The following is a 21,953-nucleotide window of genomic DNA, read 5'->3' on the forward strand; positions in this document are numbered from 1 at the left end:
TTTTTGATGAGATATTATATATGTACGATAGCAATATAAGTAAACACTATGTATTATGTAAAGCGCTGCCAAGAAATCATCTGATTGAAACTTTGTCATGGACAAGTAAATTTTAATTTGAAATGGAGAAATTATTATTTCAATTAAATTATTTTTGCTTAAAAAATTTTGATTATATTATAATTTTAATACTGTTATGAATATTAGAATATTTTTTTACATAATATTGATACAAATTTCTGTTTATATAAAAAATGATTATTTATTTTTATTAATATACAGGGTGTCCCAGAGATTACCCAACAAACTGTAGGAGCATATTCTACAAATGGAAATAAGAGAAAAATATTCTATGACATTTGGCTAGAAATACTTTATTACAAAGTTATAAACATATATTGAAACGGAACATGAAATAGATAACGGATTTTCCGTTGTACAGAATATGAAAAATCGAACGTATTTATCTTATCTGTGTATATTCATATCATATTTACTATCTTTAAAAGATTCAGATTGCTACTTTTACATCGATAGTTATTAGATTTCAATCCTTGTGTCAATTATCATCAAAATATCAAGAGTGTTTTCAAATAGAAAGGAATACACATTGATATATGAGGAAAAATCCGTTGTAATAAAGCTAATCTTTATAATAAAGCATTTCTAGCCAAACTTTATATAATATTTTTTTCTTATTTCCACTTGTAGAATATCCTTTCGTAATTTGTAGTATAAAGTCTAGGACACGCTATACATTATGAAATTCCATTAAAAATACTGTTCAAGACCAAAGATTTTGTGCCTCAGATTTTCCTACACTTACATTCGACGTTCATTCTAAATAAAATATAGTTTAAAAAATAGGTAACACGGTTCTTTACGAATGCCAAAAATTCTAGGATCTTGGTTTCTCTAGTCTATTCATCTCTATTTTTAATTGTACAATTTTATTATTTTATTAAAGTGCTTTACATCACAATCGTGAGAGAATCAAATAGATTATCATTAGCGATTTTATCGTTAGCAGCAAATAATGTTGAACAATCAATAAATTATGGTCAAGTATATGAAATGTATACAATGTGTTTTACTGTCAAGAGTCATCTTATCGCGAAACACATCTACTAGATTTGGAACGACAAATAAATCTGTAATTTAATTGTATATTAATGTATAAGTGAGATTTATCAAATAATCAATTCATATAACGATCAATTAAATCATCTACTTAAGATAATAATGTATTAAATACGATAACGCATAAAGCATTCCGAACATTTACTCTAATTATACGTTATTGTTACTCTATCTTTTCCCTTGTTATCTATGATATAATAGTGTAATTTTTTCATATTTTGAGACAGAGATTGGTGATCAAATTAACCATATGGACAAATAAAGATCTGAAAATACAAGCATATGTACAAATTGTTCCCGATAAACTTAGATAAATATTCGTCGCGATTTGAATTTTGAAACATTAATTTTTGCAAAAAAGAAGAAAGATTTCAAAAAATTATGTCTCATTTGTTAGACGTGTCTCGCATTAATTAATGCGAATTGAAAATAAGCATAACACGATAATATGATTTATTTTAAAAAATATCAAAAATATTGACGCGAAGCAAATCTTTTATTATTCTTCTATTATTTTATTATATATCTAATTACGCCATGTGTTTATCTGTATTATCGCATTTTTTTTTCTTTTTTTCTTTTTTCCCCCCTAATCACGTATCTCGGTGATTATCGTCGCTACTTACCTGTCTTCGAGAAAATTACGTCGCGCTGTATAAACTGAAGGTGTCATAGGAAAAAAAGAACCGGTGAGATTTCTCGTAACTATACAATAATATTAAGTAATCGAATCAACAAGTACTAGGGACTGCTTTCTTATTACCAACCGCATTTTGCATAACATTGTCGGTGGCCGACGCGGGTCGATGACTCCGACGGTATTTATTCGGACACCGAGAAACGAAGACGCTATCTCTTTTCTCCGCGAAGCGGAAAACTTCGAGAAATTATATATAATTATTTACTATTAAATGTAATTAACTACACTTTACGTTAATTATAATTACGAAATTATTTCCTTTTGTAATTTAGAATTCTAATCGTTTCAATTATTTCTATAATTTTACATCTCAATATGTTTGTAATACGCTTTATATATGCTCGTGAAAAATTATTCTTTATCCGATAATGTATTTTTGATAATGCTAATTGGAGTAAACGGCGAATTATTAATCGTCGTCGACAATATCAATGATTACGACAAAAAAGACAGCTCGGAGTCTTTAATGTCATGGTACATTTGTCGCGTTAGAAAACCAAGAGCAAACTGGTTCACTGTCACGCGACTATATTATCGAGGGAAAGAAGAAATATCTTTCTGAAACCGCGAGAACTGGACTTACAATTACCAAGGATACAATAGAGAAAGACGAGACCTAAAGTTGTAAGCTCAATAAGAAATTAAAGATAAAAGAAGAATGAAATAATAAATGTAATATTTTATAAAATATAAAATGATAAATGTATGGGGTTTAAAAATGAGAAATAAAAAAAATTAATGAGTTATCAGATCACAATGATAGAAGAACGTTACTCGGTGAATCTGAAAGTGACCGAGAAACAATCATATATTCGTAATTGCTGCTCCAGATACCGTGTACTAGCTGCTCTCTCTCTCTCTTTCTCTCTGTGTTGAATGAAAAGAGAAAATAATACTTCCAATAAGACTTGTCCCTTTCTCTATTATCCATAACAACATCCATAGGAGCGATGATGTTATTCTTAATTCTCTCGATTTTGCTTTCGACAAATTTTTATACGATCCTGCAATATATCCAGCGCGTGCCGATCAATCACTCTGCCAATGATCGATAGACACGCTCGTCGGTCCACTCCTCGTGCCGAAGCAAAAGGGAAAAATCGCGTGATCGATGGCAGCTAGAAGTATGATTCTTCGAAATGACATCTGAGGATGGGCGAATAAGAAAAATATATCTCGCTCGGGCAAACAGTCTCGCGGTGGTGGATAAGAGAGGAGATGGATAAATAACGCAGCCGTAATCGCGGCGCGTTTCTTCTCATCTCCGAGAAAGGAACAGTAGGTCACCTGGTGTAACGGAAAACGTAGAGAAACTCGATGTTTCTTTCTTGGGATTAGAGATAAACGGCTGCCCTGACCTCCTCCAATTGTGCGATAATCAATTCGTGGACACGTATAGTGCGAGAGGTCAGTTCTTTAACGATACGAATATATCGATACAGATTATAACAAGTAATTAAAATAATTACACGTGTGTGAAAACAAAGAATAAAAGATATTAAGCCAAATAAATTGAATAATTATTTGTGAAATATTGACGTAAATTTCGAGTAAATTGTGAGAATATTTATTGATTTTTGTGATGATATTTGATTTTATATTATTAATTTTATATTAATTAATAATGTGGATTTTAGAATAAAAAGAAACACATAAGAAATTTTAGTTAGAAAGATTGTCGCGATTATAGATCTTACGATTTTGATCGTGAATCTCTTTATTAAGATAAAAATATCGCATAAAAAAATTAAGCCTTTTTATATCTGTTGAAAAAAAAATACAGAGAAAAATACCTTAGGAAAAATACATAATTAATATAAAATTTCCATGCATGTATTAACGCGTAGGAATTCAAAATTTACTCAACGCGATAAAACACATTCTCGATTAGCGTTTAACTAATCTGTCGCACTTTTAGTATATCACATCACACTACGTCAATTAATTTGTATTTTTTGACATATGATTCATTCTTTGATATATATTTTTTTTTCTTCAGCAGAAATTTTTATTAAATATTAAATATTTATATATAGTAAGATAAAGCCTGATAAAATTTTACAAGTAACAGAGAGTAAAATTATGAAAATTCTAATTCTAATATATGTGATGGCATTGACGTTGAAAAAAGTTACAAAGGTATTTGCGTATAAATATGTATGGCAAACACGGTAGTGTAAATTGAAGATTTGTGTTCTCGATGTGTATATGTTATATGTAAAAGAAGAATGTGTTACATCTTTAACGAGGCTTAATCATTCTAGCAAGGAGAGTTTCTACTTCCTCCTCTCGTAAATCCTCTCGCATATAAACGTTTAAATGCGAGGGTTGCTCGCTTACTCGGCGTGTAATTCATCAAGCATGCTTTATTGTCGTCCATCCAGTCTTCCCTCTCGTGCGCATTTCGCATACGATTATTTTCTAATACGGAAAATTCCATGACAATCTTTGTATCGGAATTATTGTAAAGGAATTATTATAATGAACTAAATGTGCTTTAAACATTCGATCTACAATTTCATACATGTTTGCGCGATATTAAAAGTATTATAAATTATGATATATTTTATCCATCGAATAATAATTACACATAATTAAGATCGTAGAGAGAGTGTCTCGCACAGCGTTCCTTTCGGCGCTCTACAGTCAATTCTAAATGGATTTTGTGTTGTCAAGAACTTGATGACATGACGTACTTCCTTTATAAATTTTTAATTGTTATAGAACGCATATAAATCGTGTTTAATCGAGACTTCCATAAAGATTGATTACAATGTAAAGATTTATATTTAATGCAACCGTATCCGGGGTATGTGTCTCGGTACATTATCTACGACTTAAGTGTGACACGCGCAATCTTCCTCGGGCCATCTCGTATGGAATACGCGAGAGAACAAGGCTACCAGTCGCATCGCGTCGGGCAGGAATATGTCAGGGCCTCGTGAGAAAATCCGTCCTCATTGTTAATCACAGCACCGGATCCAGAGACAGGTTGCGCATCTTTCCGTCGATCATGCGAGGAGAGACAATACCCGGCGTTTTCCCTTTCTTCTTCTTTCTCTCTCGTTCCTTCTCGCACACTCCGTCTGCTTTCTTGCGGTTAGACAATCGTCTCGCAATTTCCTCCGCGGCGCGCGTGGCTATCGGATCGGACGATGGATTGACAAAAACTTCCGATTGTTGCACACCCCCCGTGCCGCAATCGTGCCGTGCAATTACCCGCGGGCGATTAGAACGTGACTTATGACATTTCGACGATTGTACGGAGGATGATTTGCGAAGGAGGAGGCGCGCCTGGATCAATGTTTTCCGACTTTTCGCATTAAAATCGTATGCTAAAGCGGCCGTTCGCCAAATTCCCTCTCCCATTACGACTTTTAACATTAAATACTAGCTATCTGAATGTTATCTCGTATTGATCCAAGGACTATCTTTGAAGTACTCGCGTCCCAGATGCGCAAGATATTATCCGAGATTTCTGTCGCAATTTATTTTAATAAAAAGAAATTAACATTATAATCTACAATCTAAAATTGCGATAAAAAAAAATATCGTTAGATTTATGTGATTGATAACAGCATTATTGTGATTAATAACACAAAATCTATTGATAATGTGATGAAATCGCCATATTAGATAGATGAAACACGGGATCGGATATCTACATTTAATACTGAACGAGCAACGTGAACAAGGAGCTAAAGCTCTGCTAATGATTACGTTTAGCTATCAAAGGGATGTCTCCATTTGATGGATCACGGACAAATCGCGTGATAGCACAGTAGCAAATTCATAGCAAAAAATGAAGGTTACGTGCTGAAAATAGGCCAGAAATGAAAAAGAAAAAGATCTTTAGAATAGTAGAAGAAATAATCTATCTTCTCTCCGGGGCCTTAATAAACCAGGCTTGATGTGATAATTACGCGAGGCCCGTGTGTTTAATTGCTCGGCACGTTAACCGATTTCGTTCAATGCAATGTAGGAATTAATTGTCTGACGCATGGAGTTGTAGGTAAAAAAAAAAAAAAAAACAACACATTTAACAACTAAATACTTGGAAACACAATTAAAAATATTATGGAAGAGTATGTTATAATGCTCGAAGGATGCATTGTTATTTTTATAAAAATGTGAGTATATTATTGTAATATTTTATAATACACGCATTTATATATATACAAAATTTTTGTAATTTTTTTTTGAAAATTTCTTTCGTGATGAAATAATTACATCAACATGATGAATATAAGATACGATAAGAGATGATGCTGATATATAAAAACGATAATATAAATGTGTATGTACAGTGATACAATGAAATCGAACAGAATCATTAATCACATCTGAATAAATAAGATACGTGTGTTTTAACTTTAATAAAATAAGAAATTTTGAAAGATTTTTATAGGTATTAAAGAGCATCTTGATGAGAAATGCATATCGAGCGATTTTGCACAATATTATATAATATTATATTACATAATATTAACATCTCGATTTTTTTCTACACTTGTATTCTCCCTTTCCCCCTTTTAAATAAATAATGTGCAATATATTAATTTATTTATTCCGCCACGATGTTTAATTGTAATTAAATTTTTATAAAAAACACTTCAAGAAAAATTTAACTGGCAATACCACATATATCTCGTTCGCAAACTATGAACAGAATCCAGAGAAAATTTAGTTGTAACGAAATTCTACCAGACTATATTACTCACACGAACGTTAAGGTCGCAGGAAATCGGTAATTGTAGAGAAGAAAAATTACGTTTGACTCATCACACAAAATTGCAGTATTCAGAAATTTGCTCACAACACTATACGTTTACGTTTAATTATCGTTGTATATAGACGTTGATTTACTCATCGATTTAAATCAAATCTTAGATTTTTAACTTGATCATCCATAGCGACTGTTTGAATGACGAAGATGTTTCTTCAAGTTTTTTAGTCATTCGAAATAAGATGTGTCATTTCGTTTAACACGAAAAAAAAAATGATGTAATATTAATAGCGCGAGAATCACAGTTACTACATGAAAAAGAAATACGTTTTGTGTTAGATCAAAATAAGCTTTAAACTCAGCAAATTTATCGTAACAGCGTAAATCACTGGTTGATATCAGATAAAATTTTGATAAAAAATATTCTACATTTTTGAAAAATATTTTATCAGATAATGTAGTGTATTTTTTTTTTTTTTTTTTTTTTTTTTTTTTTTTTTTTTTTCCCGTTGTTTCTATATGCTTTCATCGAAACACATTTTCTTTGCAGAAAATACTATTGTTTGCTTTCAGAAAAAGTATTTTTATTGAAAAACGTATCTGTGTTATATTTTTCCGACTAAAGTCCCGAAAAAACCAAATGCACATAATTGTTTGACATAATTGAGATTATATTATTAAAATTTTTTTTCTGATTCTATTGGGTTGAACGGAAAATTCGTTCCGTTTTTTACTAACAATAAGAGATGATGATCGAAAAAATGGCACGAACTTTCCGTTCGATCCAATATTATCTCAATTTTGCAATAGAAAAAATTGTTCAAACCAAATAGATACGGCAGCGAAATGGGAATAATTGGAATTTTTTCGTTTAGAGATAACAAAACGCGTCCGGCTATTCCTCGTGAATACTCGACGATACGATCAGATCTCTTTGCGAAAAATGAGAGTAAAGAAATGCAAAACGAAGCTCACTTCGACTATACAATCGAAGCAAAATATAATTTCAAAGGCACAAAGTGCTGAAAAAGATCCAATGTGATCGCTTTTGCGTAATTGTGTTTACTATAACGCGGAAGAGAATGAGAAATTTTTAATGAGGACAAATTATATTATCGAAATGTGTGAAAATATGTTTGTGAGATCTAATAACGGTTCGCGGAACAAATATTGGACAATTATATTAGAATTTTTTGTCAAACAAATGTACAAGATATCTGTTATTCAAACGAGTGATTGTTATCATAGCCCGATCGTTGAGATCTTCCGGGAGACCTTTCTCGAAACCTTGAAGAGACTCTGCCGCATATATCCTCGCTTCATTTTGCTTTCTTCGTCTCAAAAGAGGTTCGAAAAGATGCGATCTTTTCCTTGACTTTCGCCTTTGATTCATGGCATGCTTTTTGCGGATTAATTATCTATATTGTTGACATGGCATTGATCCAATTTGCTGGATACAATTCACTTTTAAACTCGTCTATTCTATAATATTATTTAGAGAATAAAACACGGGAAACGTTATATGATACAAAAAACCTAACGCATCTTAAATAAGAAGACAATATTAAAATTTATAATTTAATTTTGCAATCACATTTTTAAGATTTCAAGATTTCTCATAACAATGTTATTACAGTTATTACGATATTAAGATCTTTAAAGAAAAAGAAAGAGAGAGAAGAAGAGATACTAAAATATTACAGTGAAATATAAAAAAAAAGAACATCAGATAAAACGCGAAGAAGTTTTTACTTCTAATTAAACAACTAGAGAGGCAAAATTTTATTTTGAATTGCACAGATATAAAATAAAAATTTTTATAAAAATATATTATCCTCTCTTATTTCTATCCATCTAATTAAAGATCCATTCTCGATATTATTGTGCAACTTATGCATAAAACATATGAAAGATCGCGGCTCAAACTCGATGTATTCCCATTGAATAAATCGAGAATAATCTCTCTTAAAAGCGAGGCATATAAATTATTTGCGTTCCTTTTGCATTATTGCCGACAGTTTCTTTCTTTCCGTACATCTTTCGTTCTATGTACTTTTTACATATATCGCTCAAAAATTAACCCTAGAGACGATCTTAACCCATATTAAATTATCTCCAACTCTGCACACACACACACAGACACACACACATACATTTGCTTTCGGAACGGAAGTTGCATTATGCGGAGAATATCATTTGGATGAATTATAGACTTTTTCATCGGCATATTTACCACATAATATTAACTATCTAGAAGATAAACAAAAATATTTTTCCTAAATTTCATTAAAAATCAGTGATTGCATCTCATTGTTATCCATTTCAAGATTTGTTCGGTCACGTCTGGATAACGATATTTCAATACAATGTATATATATCATTTCTTTATTCAGATATATTATAAATCCACTTACGACATTCTATTGGATGTAACTCACTATGAAAAAAAATCAAGCATGAGTTTACGTTATCGATTACGTAATTCGATGCAGCATCTAACAAACTGGCGAACATGCCAATTTATGAAGAAAATTTTTATTACGTACATACCATAGATTTCGAAGCATTTATATTTACATTAAGAGGCCTAAAAATAGGTTGTATCGTGTTCAGCCAATTTATCTGAAAAATATTGTAAAAAATCGTATTACAGACATCAAGAAGAAATAATAAGGAGATTATATAAACATCAGTGTTTATTATATAATGCAGTATTCATATATATATATATTAATCTCTATCTTTTTTATATTGCAAAAGATTGACGAATGATACGTGTCATAATAAATATGCAAAATTTTATTCACGAATAATTCGAATTAAATAGCACTTAGTGATAATAGTATAATAGTAATAAAATTAGTGTAGCTTATTCACAATAATTGTGCAAATTATATTATTCATATTATTTTCGAAATAAAGTTTTTAATTTTTGCAAGATTGTAATATTCTTGTAATTCGGCAATTGCTATTCTAATTTTTATTCATCTAATGCTGAATATCTGATATTTATCTTACGCGATATTATATCACATTAATACACAATGATATTACTATAATATATATAAAATTCCTAAGCATACTAAATGACGTTTACCAGTATCCATAACTATGTAAGTTTGTTATTTATAATATTGTATGTTATATACATTTATTAATATAACAATTGCGCAACATTTGGCTGTAATACACACACACACACACACACACACATATTTCTCGAGAACTTTATTGTAACATATCTTCATAATTTAATATTCATAATCGGGTAAGCTATTATTGGAAAGGCCAAATATTTGAACAATAATTGCATTGAAATATCTTTAAAATGCAAATGTTTCGTTTATAAACATTGATTTGGCGTTGCCATAAAAAGAAAATCTACTGTATTTTGAAAATATGTATATTATCAGCTTGCGTGTATTGTCTCTATGATAAATTTTATTTACGATCACGTCCATCTAGCACGTCATGCCAGATTACGTAATATCAGATCACGCTACGTGAAATATCAGATGTTTAAAAAAAAAAAGGTCGAGAACTCTCCGGAACAAAGCAATTGTCATTCTCATGCGATATCGTCAACGCTGCGCAAATAGGGAAACGTAATCTTAATAGTTTCAGACATCTTTTATAGCAAAACGGTAACGACTTTTTTAGTTTTTTGTTTGTTTTCTTTATTACACTATTAGCTGTGGATTTATATCACATTGTTAAGCTAAATGGCCAGTATTCATTATACAGGGTGTAACAAAGCGCCTGTATCAGCAGTCTTCTGAGGAAACAACGCATTTTCGTGAAATATGTTTCGTGCAAAAGTTGTAGAGCTCTAAGTGGCGTATTATATAATAATATTAGTATGATCTTGAATAGCACCGTCAAGATCATATAAAAATCAGTTTGAATTTTTTAAATGAAACCCCCTATTTTTCATTACATATTCTTGTAGCTTATCTCGAGAGATTTATTTCCGAAACACTATAATAAAGTATTTTTTATTAAGTACTTTTTGAGTTACTTTATATTTTAATCTGATATATTTTGATATAAAAAATAAAATATTTCGTAAAATATTCAGTTTTCGATAATCTTACCGTAATACTTTTATGTGCAAAATAATGAGACAAATCCATTAGTGCAAAAAAACAATTGTAAATTAAGAAAACACATCGTAAATAATTTTCTTAAAAACAATTATTTTTTTTATACTTTAAATTTTATACTATTAAATTCTGCGTTAAATTAATGAAGTCTCCGACAGAAACGTTACAAATGATTCAATAAGCCTAGTCCTCTGAAGCAAGCCCTTTCAAAATTTGATTCATGTTTTTTTTTTTTTTTTTATGTCATCTGTATCTTCGAGACGTTACTCTTATGCATAGCTAACTCTCCATAAACTTGTTGAATTATTCGATAGGGTATATATATCCATATTATATTTAAACTGAGATCTTTGTTCTTTCATGAATAGGAACAAATATAGATGATTTATTATACAATCTATTTTTAATTATATATTCTCTTATATAACTTATATTTAATAGAAAAGTTTTTGTTTTATTTATCTATTTTCTGAATTTATTTTCTTGACATCTTGAAGTAGTTTTTCTTTCTAACTTTTACAGATATTTCGAGTAAATATATTTCGAGATATTTTACAAGTGTAAACTGAATAAGTTCTGGTAGTCTTCTGCATGATATCCTTACAATGTCTTCATTAGCAGGGACCGTCGTGCTTGTAAGCAATATCTGCAAAAACAGGATGCCTTTTATCCGACTGAAAGTTCAATCGTCTGTCGATCTAAAAACGCCTTTATCTCGATATAATAAACAGTTTTCTCATGTTTTCTTTACATCGTTGTTGTATATCAACACTCGAATATACGCTAGATATAATCTTGATTGCGTCTGAATCGAGTCATGTATATCATGAATTTTTCTCTACGTTGTAATTTCAAGTCGCTTGATAGAATTTATCTACGAAATGGCTTCTTCCGCTATCTTAATATGCGCGCGAAAAAAAGAACCGCGAGATACTATCTTGCTATCATAATGAAACGTATGAAGATTACTTTAAGATTACGCTTTTTCTGTTGCGATGAAAATCCATATATCCTCGTCGAGACAAAATTGAAACTTCCACCACGTACGATGCATCATGCGACGATATTTTATGCGACAAACGCGAGTTAATGAAGGAAGCCTCCAAAGAATGACTCCAAATGAAAATGCCGTTGCTTGAACGCGAGCAAGAATTTGTCTGTGGAATTTACGGATATGCTGTACGATTTACAGATCTCACCTTCTGCCAGGGAGCGTAATTTGGCGCACCAGAGAGCCTCCGGACTCACGTAGGACTTGCCGTTGGTACCGCATACCGGTTGTCTATGATCCTCTTCCGGTATCGATCCGCAGGGAAGATCATCCGGCCCAGAACACGGACCGTGATGCTTCAAGAACAGATCTATAATAAAAAGAGATATGTAAGTTATTGCCTGAATATTACATATAATAATGAAAAATTTATATAAAAAAAAAACGAAAAACATGATTTTTCAAATATATAAAGATTCTCATATCGAGCGACAATTCTTTCTAAAGTTTAACGCGTGAGAATTGTATAGCAATTCTTATTGCTTTATCGAAGATTTTATTAAGACTCATCTATATACATATAAACTGTTTATCTAGACTTTTTTCATATAAATTTTTGAAATTTAATCGCGAGTGAAAATTAATAGATCTTACATAGAAAATGCTTATTTGTAATGTATTTAGCAATTAACTATTACGATTGATACATTTTATGAAATATTTGTCCGGTATGATATCTCGCGATGCGAGACTTACATTTATCGTGACGTGTATGACATTGCAAATGATGTACGCTCTGGTATGTGCGACCGTCGTTTCCACAAACCTCATCATCCGCGGTAAAAGCTTCGTTCATATATTCGCCATTTGGCAAAATCGTCGTGTTTGTGTGCGCTTCTACGCAGGAATCGTGGCTATGCGTGTCGCACTCTCCGTTGGAAATTACTTTTAGATCTGAATTATATGAAAAATAAGAAGTGCGCGTTCACGTATCATCTTAGCTATTGCCAAGAGAAAGTTTTCTTGATAAATATTTCATGATCTTGATCTTAAATCACAAAAAATAAAAATTCTTCCGAGATTCATTTACAATAAATTCGAGATAAATTTTCAAGTTAAACTGCGATTAGATTAATTTATTATAAATTTTTATTGCATTTACAAATTAAAACTTTATCGCTATTTTAATATATTTGCTCTTTCGCAAACTTCGACTTGAAAAATTGGTGAAAGTATCCGTCGATAAAGTGTATAGAAATTATTTTGTTAATATATGAATTACATTACGTACGTGGGTGATGGCAGAGAAACAGGAAAGGATTTGAATAAGTAACTCCATCCGATGCGCAAACCGGATTCCATTCATATCTCACTTTTGCGATGTCACAAACTGCTGCACCGTAAAGCTGGTGAACGAATTCCACGCGACAACCGCCGTCGTGAATAATTTGCAGTTCTAGAGAAATAAAATACATCCTGACACGTGCAGATTTAAAATCTAAGCATGTACATATATATGCGAAAAACTACAATATTTCTCAATAATAATCTATTAAATAAAATAATTCATAACTTTTTACGATTAAAAATTTCTAATATTAATCTTAATTTTTCAAATGAAAAATTTTAATATCGATTATCATATTCTTTCATCGTGATCCCTTACCAGGATTATATCGTTGCAAGCACTTGAGTTGCGCCGCATTCTGATATGTTAGCCCGTTATTAGCGCAAACCGGATTCACCTCGTAATGTTCGGTGCCGTCACTGTCACAATGATCGTTCTGTCGACAGTCTGTCATCGTTACGGCTGTCAAATCTGAAACGATCACGAGGACAAAGTTTCAGTAGTCGAATTCGCAGTGAGTACTTCTCGCTTGCGATAATTCAATCAAATCAATGCGCTCGCATTAATTTTGTCGGATCCAGATATTCTCAAATTGTCTACAGTTAATTGGAGATAAGCTTTGAAAAGTTATGAAAGACTCTGCACTTATTAAATATATATAGGAGCTTTAATAAATATAATATTATAAAATTTTATATATATATATAAAAATAAATATAGCAAAAGTTGAGAATGTTACCTTTCGATTGTTTGTGGCGAACGCATAGAAGCGATTGCATGTTTGTATAAATTTTGTGATCCGAACCGCAAACCGGCTTGTAATGTAGATCGACGCTGCAATATTTCTCGTTTCCCAAGCACGGACCGGAATGCAACGTAGCAACTGCGAAAAATATTAATTTAAAAATTTTTCAATGAATTTCTATGTTAAAATCTTTTTTTTTTTTTTTTATTTTTACATAAATTTCTTTCTGAAATTTAAAATATATATTCCTAAAATATAAAAACTTTAACATTAATATATCGTTAGTATTCTTTAAAAATTGATGTCATAATAATTATGTATAAATAATTTACAATCATAATATATAAGTATCTTTTACATACTATGGCGTGTCGTCGTCAATTTTCGTGCAGAATAGAGAATTGACTTACCAGTGTCGTGGCTTTGATGATTTTTACAGTCTAGGTATAAACCATTGGCGTATGTGATGCCATTGTCACCGCATATCGGGCCACCGTATATATCCGGATTATCGAAAATTGTACAATTTTGATACAGGACCACCTTATCCTTCAAGCTAAATCCAAGTCCCGCTTTGTTGCACATCCCGATCCCTGTAGAGATTATAAGTTTCGTGTCTTTCTCTGTTAAAATATTTACTGAGATTTCTAATTATTATCTATACATCTGTATTTTGTGCTAAATAAAATTCGCGAATTAAAGTCGAAAATATTAATATAACTTGTGAACTCTGACCTAGAAGAAGAAAGGCGTAATGCGCGACAGAATGCGACATTGCTGCATTTCAAAATGTAGTTCTAGCTGTAAAAGATCTCGTGTTCGACTGTGTCTGATCGCTTAATTTCGCTGCTTTTTTTCTTCTTAGATTAATTATTGTTATGCATTCCTCTTGTCGCGATAGTCAGAGAAATTCCGTATCGAATATACGTGTCACTAAACCAAGCAACATTAGCGGAATCAATCGTCACTATGCGTCATTATTGATCTCTCTTGTCAATAATTTGTATTGTCGAGAGAATTTAAACGTGATCCGTCGTCCGGGGATCGCATATTTTGTCGCGTACGCGCGAAAGACACATTACAAATAAACGTTTTATGTAGTCCATTCTCTTATCGACCAATTAGTCAGCACGGATTCTAATAAGAATGACATGTAACGGCAAGAAGAGTTAGGTCACCTCGATAATAAACTCGTTATTTGTAATAATTTACTAATATATAATGATGAGAAAATAAAAAATTATATAACAATTATAAAAACAATTTACTTTTTCACATTTCTTTTATTTTATAGGCGAAAACGAAAAGAAAGAAGAGAGTAATCTAAAATATAAATAAATAGGCATATGTAGAATAATAAAAGATAATAAATATATAATGTGCTCTGACAAGAAACGCTAAAACATTATTTTTACTTTTATTGATCAAAAATGTTATTCTATCTCCATATATTGTCGAAAGAAAAATCAGATCGATAAAAACGATCTCTATATTATTGACGGAGAAACAATCTTAAATCTATGTTATCAATAGATGGCAGTGTTATCGATTGCACATTAGCTCAGTCTAACCAAAATTATCTCTTTTCAATGTGTAATATATATATATATATATGTCCTCGTATATAATTAAAATTTTAACTAAATAGCAAATGTTTTCTAAATAAACTCAATATTTGCTGCAGAGATCGCTCGAGAAATTATTCCTCGAGCTTTATCGTGTAACATCATTTACGATATGCCAGACGCCATTTTCATTCGCGGCATCGGCCACGTCCTAACTTCATAGTAGGAGTATCTTTCATTTGGGTCTGTTTATGCAGCGGCAACGATAATCTTGCAGATAAATTGCAGCGTCAGTGGATAATCAGTGGATAATCGCGAAACAAAATGGTATGTAGAGAAAACGAATCGATCGATTCTTATACGAATCGATTCACAACAATGAAACACTTGCGCGTTTGACATTTGCTCATATATGTACGTTCCATTTTAACGTTGCATCAAAATATATCGCCTCTTTCTGAGATGATACTAAGCTTACTTGCATAATGAATTTTTTTGATAGAAAAGCATCACGTTGTCCGTTCAAAAATTCTGCAATAATTGCAACGAATCTGTCAGTTATTGCAAATCTTGTAGGTTTAATGTATGTATTTATTATGTTTAGAGTAAAAATACTATTATTATTTTGGTAACGTGATGAATCAAATAGAAATAACAGCCAGTCGGAATTCCATATGCACAATGTTGTACATTAATTTACAATATTTTTTCTTTTAGCCTCTTAGATTAGATATTAAACGGAAGTTGACAGCCAGATCAGACAGAGTGAAGAGTGTGGATCTTCATCCAACCGAACCATGGATGCTGTGCTCCTTATATCAAGGCAATGTCAATATCTGGAATCACGAGACACAAACCTTGGTAAAAACGTTCGAAGTATGCGATCTGCCAGTACGGACAGCCAAGTTTGTGCCGCGTAAAAACTGGGTTACCACTGGCTCTGATGACATGCAAATCAGAGTGTTTAATTACAATACCTTGGAGCGCGTTCATGCGTTCGAAGCACACAGTGATTATGTCAGATGTATAGCAGTTCACCCAACGCAACCATTTATTCTTACCAGCAGCGGTACGTTAAAGAATAATAATTCTCGTTCTTTCATCAAGATTTAAAAAGCTTATATTTTTAAATTTGATTTTGCAGATGATATGTGGATCAAGTTGTGGAACTGGGAGAAATCGTGGACCTGTCAACAAGTATTTGAAGGTCATACACATTATGTTATGCAAGTTGTGTTTAATCCGAAAGACAACAACACTTTTGCCAGCGCATCCCTCGACAGAACTGTCAAAGTTTGGCAGCTTGGTTCGTCTACGGCTAATTTCACATTAGAGGGTCATGAAAAGGGCGTAAACTGCGTGGATTATTACCACGGCGGGGATAAGCCATACCTGATATCAGGAGCTGACGATAGATATGTCAAGATATGGGATTATCAAAATAAGACCTGCGTACAGACTTTGGAAGGTCACACGCAGAATATTTCTGCTGTGTGTTTCCATCCAGAATTACCGATTGTTCTCACTGCATCGGAAGACGGTACTGTCAGAATATGGCATGCTGGGACATACAGATTAGAATCGTCTCTCAATTACGGCTTCGAAAGAGTATGGACCATTGCGTGCATGCGCGGTTCGAACAATGTTGCCATCGGCTACGACGAAGGTAGCGTCATGGTGAAGGTTGGCAGAGAAGAACCGGCCGTTTCGATGGATTCACTGGGCGGCAAAATCGTATGGGCGCGTCATAGCGAAATCCAGCAGGTGAATTTGAAGGCGTTGGGCGAGGAGGCTCAAGACGGAGAGCGGCTACCATTAGCCGTCAAAGATATGGGTGCTTGTGAAATTTATCCACAAACCATACAGCATAATCCGAACGGGCGTTTTCTGGTGGTCTGCGGTGATGGAGAGTACATCATATATACGTCTATGGCGTTAAGGAACAAAGCGTTTGGACAGGCGTCAGAATTCGTATGGGCGGCGGACTCGAGCCAATACGCAGTGCGAGAAAGTAATACGACGGTAAAGGTCTTTAAAAACTTCAAGGAGAAAAAGAGCTTTAAGCCAGATTTTGGAGCAGATGGTATATTTTTTTTCTACTTCTACAAACGATTTAATATTGTTTTTCCGTTTTAGTATATTATTGTCGCAATTACAGGCATCTTTGGCGGATTTTTACTTGGTGTATCTTCTGGATCCGGTCTCTCCTTCTTTGACTGGGATATGCTGAAGTTGATCCGTCGCATAGACATACAACCGACACACGTGTATTGGGCGGAAAACGCCTCGTTGGTGGCACTAGCTACATCAGATCAATATTTTATATTAAAATATCACGCAGATGTTATCGCTAATGCTGCAGAAAACGCTGAGGACATCGAAAATGCATTCGAAGTACGATTATATTTAATTATTTTAACAAGCTTATTTTTTATTTCTAATATATATATAAACAGAATAATGTCTTTAGATGGTAGCAGAAATGAGCGAAGTAGTAAAGACTGGTTTATGGGTTGGCGATTGTTTTATCTATACCAACAGCGTCAATCGTGTTAATTACTTCGTCGGTGGTGAAGTTGTCACGGTCTCCCATCTGGACAGACCAATGTACTTATTGGGATATGTACCGAGAGACAACAGGTTATACCTATGCGATAAGGAACTATCTGTCGTCTCGTATTCTTTATTATTATCAGTACTCGAGTATCAGACTGCGGTCATGCGGAAAGATTTTGAGACCGCCAACAGAGTGTTGCCGACTGTCCCAAAGGAACATCGTACACGAGTAGCTCACTTCTTAGAGAAGCAAGTATGTAATTTACGACATTGTTTTTTATCACGAATGTGTTTGTATCGAGAGAATTCTTTGCATTTTTATTTTTATTACAGGGTTTTAAAGAACAAGCCCTGGCGGTATCAACAGATCCCGAGCATAGATTTGAATTAGCGCTCGCGCTTGGAAATCTCGTGACCGCGCATACGCTCGCCAAAGAAGCGAATAGCCAGCAAAAGTGGCGACAACTGGCTTCTCTCGCAACGCAAAAGGGAAAATTGTGTCTGGCGCAAGAATGTCTGCACCAAGCGCAAGATTTTGGTGGCTTGTTGTTACTAGCAACTAGCACGGGAAATGCCACCATGATAAAGAAACTCGGCGCGGTCGCGGACGAAACGGGAAAGAACAATATCTCTTTCTTGTCGAACTTTATATTAGGTGACGTGGACAAATGTCTCGATATCCTTATCAAAACGGATAGAATTCCAGAGGCAGCGTTCTTCGCTAGGACATATGCGCCTAGTAAAATTTCCTCCATCATCAAATTGTGGAAAGAAAAGCTATCGACAGTGAGCGAGAAAGCTGGACAGAGTTTGGCAGATCCCGAACAGTACGAGAATCTTTTCCCAGGATACAAAGAAGCGCTAAAAGTGGAAAAGTTCTTGCGCGAAGATAGCAAAAAGAAGATTTCAGCTTCTGCATTTCCCGCTGTTACGGTAAGATCATGCAATTATTTTATAAAATATTGGCAATATTAAAGGGTATATCGAATATGTAGAAATATCGGAAAATTGATCGCGGAAATATCGATGAACATGAATAAAATAACATGTAAGAGATTAAAGAAAAAAAAATAAACTGTAAGCGTATTAGTAGAACGCAAATCATTTCGCTGAGACGAATCTGTTACTCATATCAATCAATCCGCAATCTCGCGCGGTAAGTATAATTACGACAACAACATGCCGTGAAAGAGTTAAATAATATTTTTATATATACTCGTAATCACATTATAAAATCGCGTCACGCCTGTTACCGATAATAAAGATATTATTCCCCTGCGTGTTTGTTATCGTATTGTTATTGCTCGACAGAATACTATACCATATAAAATCGATCTTCCGCTTGTCGATAAAACTTGCGTTTTGCTGATGTAGCGATCTACTATATCATTATATGCAACGAAATAATTATCATTATTAAATTAATATATTTTAAATATTTTACAAAATATACTTTTATGTATATATATTATTTTTTTAACATAATAAAAAATATATAAAAAATATTTGATTTACTGAATTGGATGATAAATTATATAACCAATCAATTGGTATTAATTTTATAGCCTAACATCGAACGGAAGCCATTGGAGGAAATGTTGGCCGCCGAACAATCGGGCGCGTTCCAGTTTAAGGACAGCGCGAGTAGCATTTCTGAAACGCAATCGACTGAAGCAACGATCGATAGATTGCAAGATCTTTCAATATCAGCAAAGGACAATTTTTTAAGTAAAACGACTATGTCCACCGTGCAGTCAGTGATACCCGAGAAATCGACGACGAAGCCAACGAGTAATTACAGGCCTCTCACATTGGACGATGATGAACTAGACGATGACTTAGGGATTGATGATAATATTGATACCACTGTAAGTTTTATTTGTTTTAATATTTTTATATAGATAAATATATTATTCATGTGACAGCTTTAATTTCGCTTTTTTTATGATGTCATTTTATTTTTATTATTTTCACTATGTTGAAAAAAATTATATATTATTAATTATACATAATTACATTTAAATTTGACCGAAGTTATTAACTTATTAAACTTTTATTTTTTTGATAAAAATAAATCGAAAATGAAGAAGGCGCGAACAAATAAGAGTTGGAGGGCGTACTAATCAATTAGGCAATGGTTTAATGCTTCTAAATATGGACGTAACTTTAGAAGCGTATAGTATTACCAAACACAGCAAGAAAGGGGCTGCGCGATACAGTATACATATCATATATATATATAAATTGTATATATGTGCAAAACACACTGAAGTGCACATTTATAAAATCTATATTTGTGTTATATATTTCGGAGGAAATCGCGCGCTCATATAACGCAATTTACGCGTCACATATTATAAAAAAATTTAAAAAATCCGTGATGTATGAAATGAGAAGATAGTGCCATAGCTTTTATATAAAATTATTTTAATCATATTGATTGATTGATTGAATTGTATTATTAATGAAATTATAATGAATTATAAAAATTATAATGAAAATATTTTTTCAAATTATTTCAGTTTAAAAGACATTTATATATTTAAATTTACGTATGCAAGTCAACTGCGTTAAAGAATTTTTCTTCGCGTGCGTGTGCGTAATATCAAAATCAACGACATATCATTAAGGCTTGTCCCGGTGTAACTGATACGAATGCGAGAGAATAGAGCTACTCTCTTTCTCTCTCTCTCTCTCTCTCTCTCTCTCTCTCTCTCTCTCTCTCTCTCTCTCTCTCTCTCTCTCTTTCTCTTTCCCTCCCTTTTTTCTTTTTCTTTGCGAGAGGCCTCGGAGGCTTGTTTGCTCCGAGGCAGTCACGCCGTATTTTGTTTACAGCCTTGTTGCCATAACACTCGACTCCGGAGCCGAACCGGAGCCCTTCTTCCGACCATTATTACGTTTTGTCACGCTTTGCCTTCTGCTCTGTTTCCATTCATTCGCGATGGTGCATTTAAGAATTCTTGCGCTTCGACATTTCTCATTTTTAAGATTTTGAAATTATGGAGTAATATAAATACAAGATATACTTAATTATTTATATATATCTCGTTATAAATATTAACATTATTGAGAAATATTTCTAAAATTATCTATTATTCCAGGGTATTAATCTCGACGATGATCCTTTTGATGATGAAGAAGATTAACTGTCGAGATGAATAGCGTGTGCGTGTCGCACAAGTATCTTTCATTCTCCTCCCGTCAATCATTCCCCGCAAGAAGAAAGAAAATAAGAATAATTTAGAATCAAGTATTAAAATTATAAAACATATTCTTATGCACAAGTGCGTTTATATTATCGTATAAATTAATGAGAGTGGTACTACGTATAATTGCCAGCTACCAACGGCACGTTTAAAGATTAAATATATTGTTAATATAATAGAAAGTATAAGATGTGCTCTTGTGTCATACTTTCTCTCTCACATCCATTTTATTATATCCATTTACGTTTTCTCATTCCTTGACACAAATAATAAATACATTCCCATCATCTCTAATTTATCAAAATTCGAAGTTTATGCTGTTTCAAAATGGCATTATTATAGCATATTTTCTTTTTCTTTTTTTTTTAAACGATTTTTGTTTTTATCAATGAAAATTTCATGACATTGATATGATTTTCGAATTACAAGTGAGATCGAATAAAATCTTTTCGCAAATTAAATTCTCGAAATAAATGATGAAACATTGAAAATTTGAAATCGATTTTAACAGAATTTTAATTTGGAGTTTGGTTAACAAAACACATCAAACATTGAAAAAAATATAAATTATGATAGACGATAATCTTTTTCATTTTTACAGAAAAGATTGATTTTAAATTTGAAAAAGAATGAACACTATGTATCCACACTTCGTCAACTCTGGCATATTCGGTATATCAGCTGTTCACGTGATGCGTTTTCCTCTGAATTTTTGGACAACCGAGAGTGCGTGCGTAAAAGCCGGAGTCGAATCGATACACTCGTACGTGTCTTAATGTGCCGAGAGAGAAAAAAATAAAGAGGTGCAGTTAGCACGAGTTGTACGTGCCCGATCCACACTCGCGCAAGAGGAAACGTGCGCACGTGTTAAGG

General features: G+C 32.8%; 2 protein-coding genes across 3 annotated transcripts; one reads left to right on the forward strand and one right to left on the reverse strand.

Moving 5' to 3' along the window:
* Positions 1–11,998: 11,998 nt before the first annotated feature.
* Positions 11,999–21,268, forward strand: Beta'cop (coatomer subunit beta'). Of its 2 annotated transcripts, none has more exons than XM_070301797.1 (8): positions 11,999–12,049; positions 16,036–16,387; positions 16,463–17,401; positions 17,477–17,712; positions 17,789–18,127; positions 18,208–18,807; positions 19,440–19,742; positions 20,976–21,268. In XM_070301797.1, the coding sequence occupies exons 1-8, from the start codon at positions 12,014–12,016 to the stop codon at positions 21,018–21,020; spliced, it is 2,850 nt and encodes a 949-aa protein (XP_070157898.1). In that variant the 5' UTR covers positions 11,999–12,013; the 3' UTR covers positions 21,021–21,268. The 2 variants fall into 2 exon arrangements, with proteins under 2 accessions (XP_070157898.1, XP_070157899.1); XM_070301798.1 differs by lacking the exon at positions 11,999–12,049 and adding an exon at positions 15,382–15,645.
* LOC138936432 (serine protease inhibitor dipetalogastin-like) lies at positions 12,220–14,341 on the reverse strand. The gene is made up of 6 exons (XM_070301854.1): positions 14,164–14,341; positions 13,748–13,891; positions 13,327–13,479; positions 12,952–13,116; positions 12,417–12,614; positions 12,220–12,230 (listed from the first exon to the last, which is right to left on the reverse strand). Exons 1-6 carry the CDS (start codon positions 14,336–14,338, stop codon positions 12,220–12,222), a joined length of 846 nt encoding a protein of 281 aa, XP_070157955.1. The 5' UTR covers positions 14,339–14,341.
* Positions 21,269–21,953: the final 685 nt, after the last annotated feature.

Source organism: Polyergus mexicanus, unplaced genomic scaffold, assembly GCF_030449975.1.
Source record: "Polyergus mexicanus isolate NDT 795.1 unplaced genomic scaffold, iyPolMexi1.0 SCAF_9, whole genome shotgun sequence".
In the NCBI taxonomy this organism is placed as follows: Eukaryota; Metazoa; Arthropoda; class Insecta; order Hymenoptera; family Formicidae; genus Polyergus; species Polyergus mexicanus.

What these genes read in the sequence shown, in the direction of transcription:
- Beta'cop (XM_070301797.1), top strand. Translation starts at nt 12,014, where the DNA reads ATGCTTCAAGAACAGATCTATAATAAAAAGAGATAT. An exon ending in ATTTATTCTTACCAGCAGCG is followed by an intron (nt 16,388 to 16,462) that starts GTACGTTAAAGA and finishes TTGATTTTGCAG; the next exon opens with ATGATATGTGGATCAAGTTG. An exon ending in CTGCATTTCCCGCTGTTACG is followed by an intron (nt 18,808 to 19,439) that starts GTAAGATCATGC and finishes TTAATTTTATAG; the next exon opens with CCTAACATCGAACGGAAGCC.
- LOC138936432 (XM_070301854.1), bottom strand. Translation starts at nt 14,338, where the DNA reads ATGTGCAACAAAGCGGGACTTGGATTTAGCTTGAAGGATAAGGTGGTC. An exon ending in TCATCAAAGCCACGACACTG is followed by an intron (nt 13,892 to 14,163) that starts GTAAGTCAATTC and finishes TATTTTTCGCAG; the next exon opens with TTGCTACGTTGCATTCCGGT. An exon ending in TCGCCACAAACAATCGAAAG is followed by an intron (nt 13,480 to 13,747) that starts GTAACATTCTCA and finishes TGATCGTTTCAG; the next exon opens with ATTTGACAGCCGTAACGATG.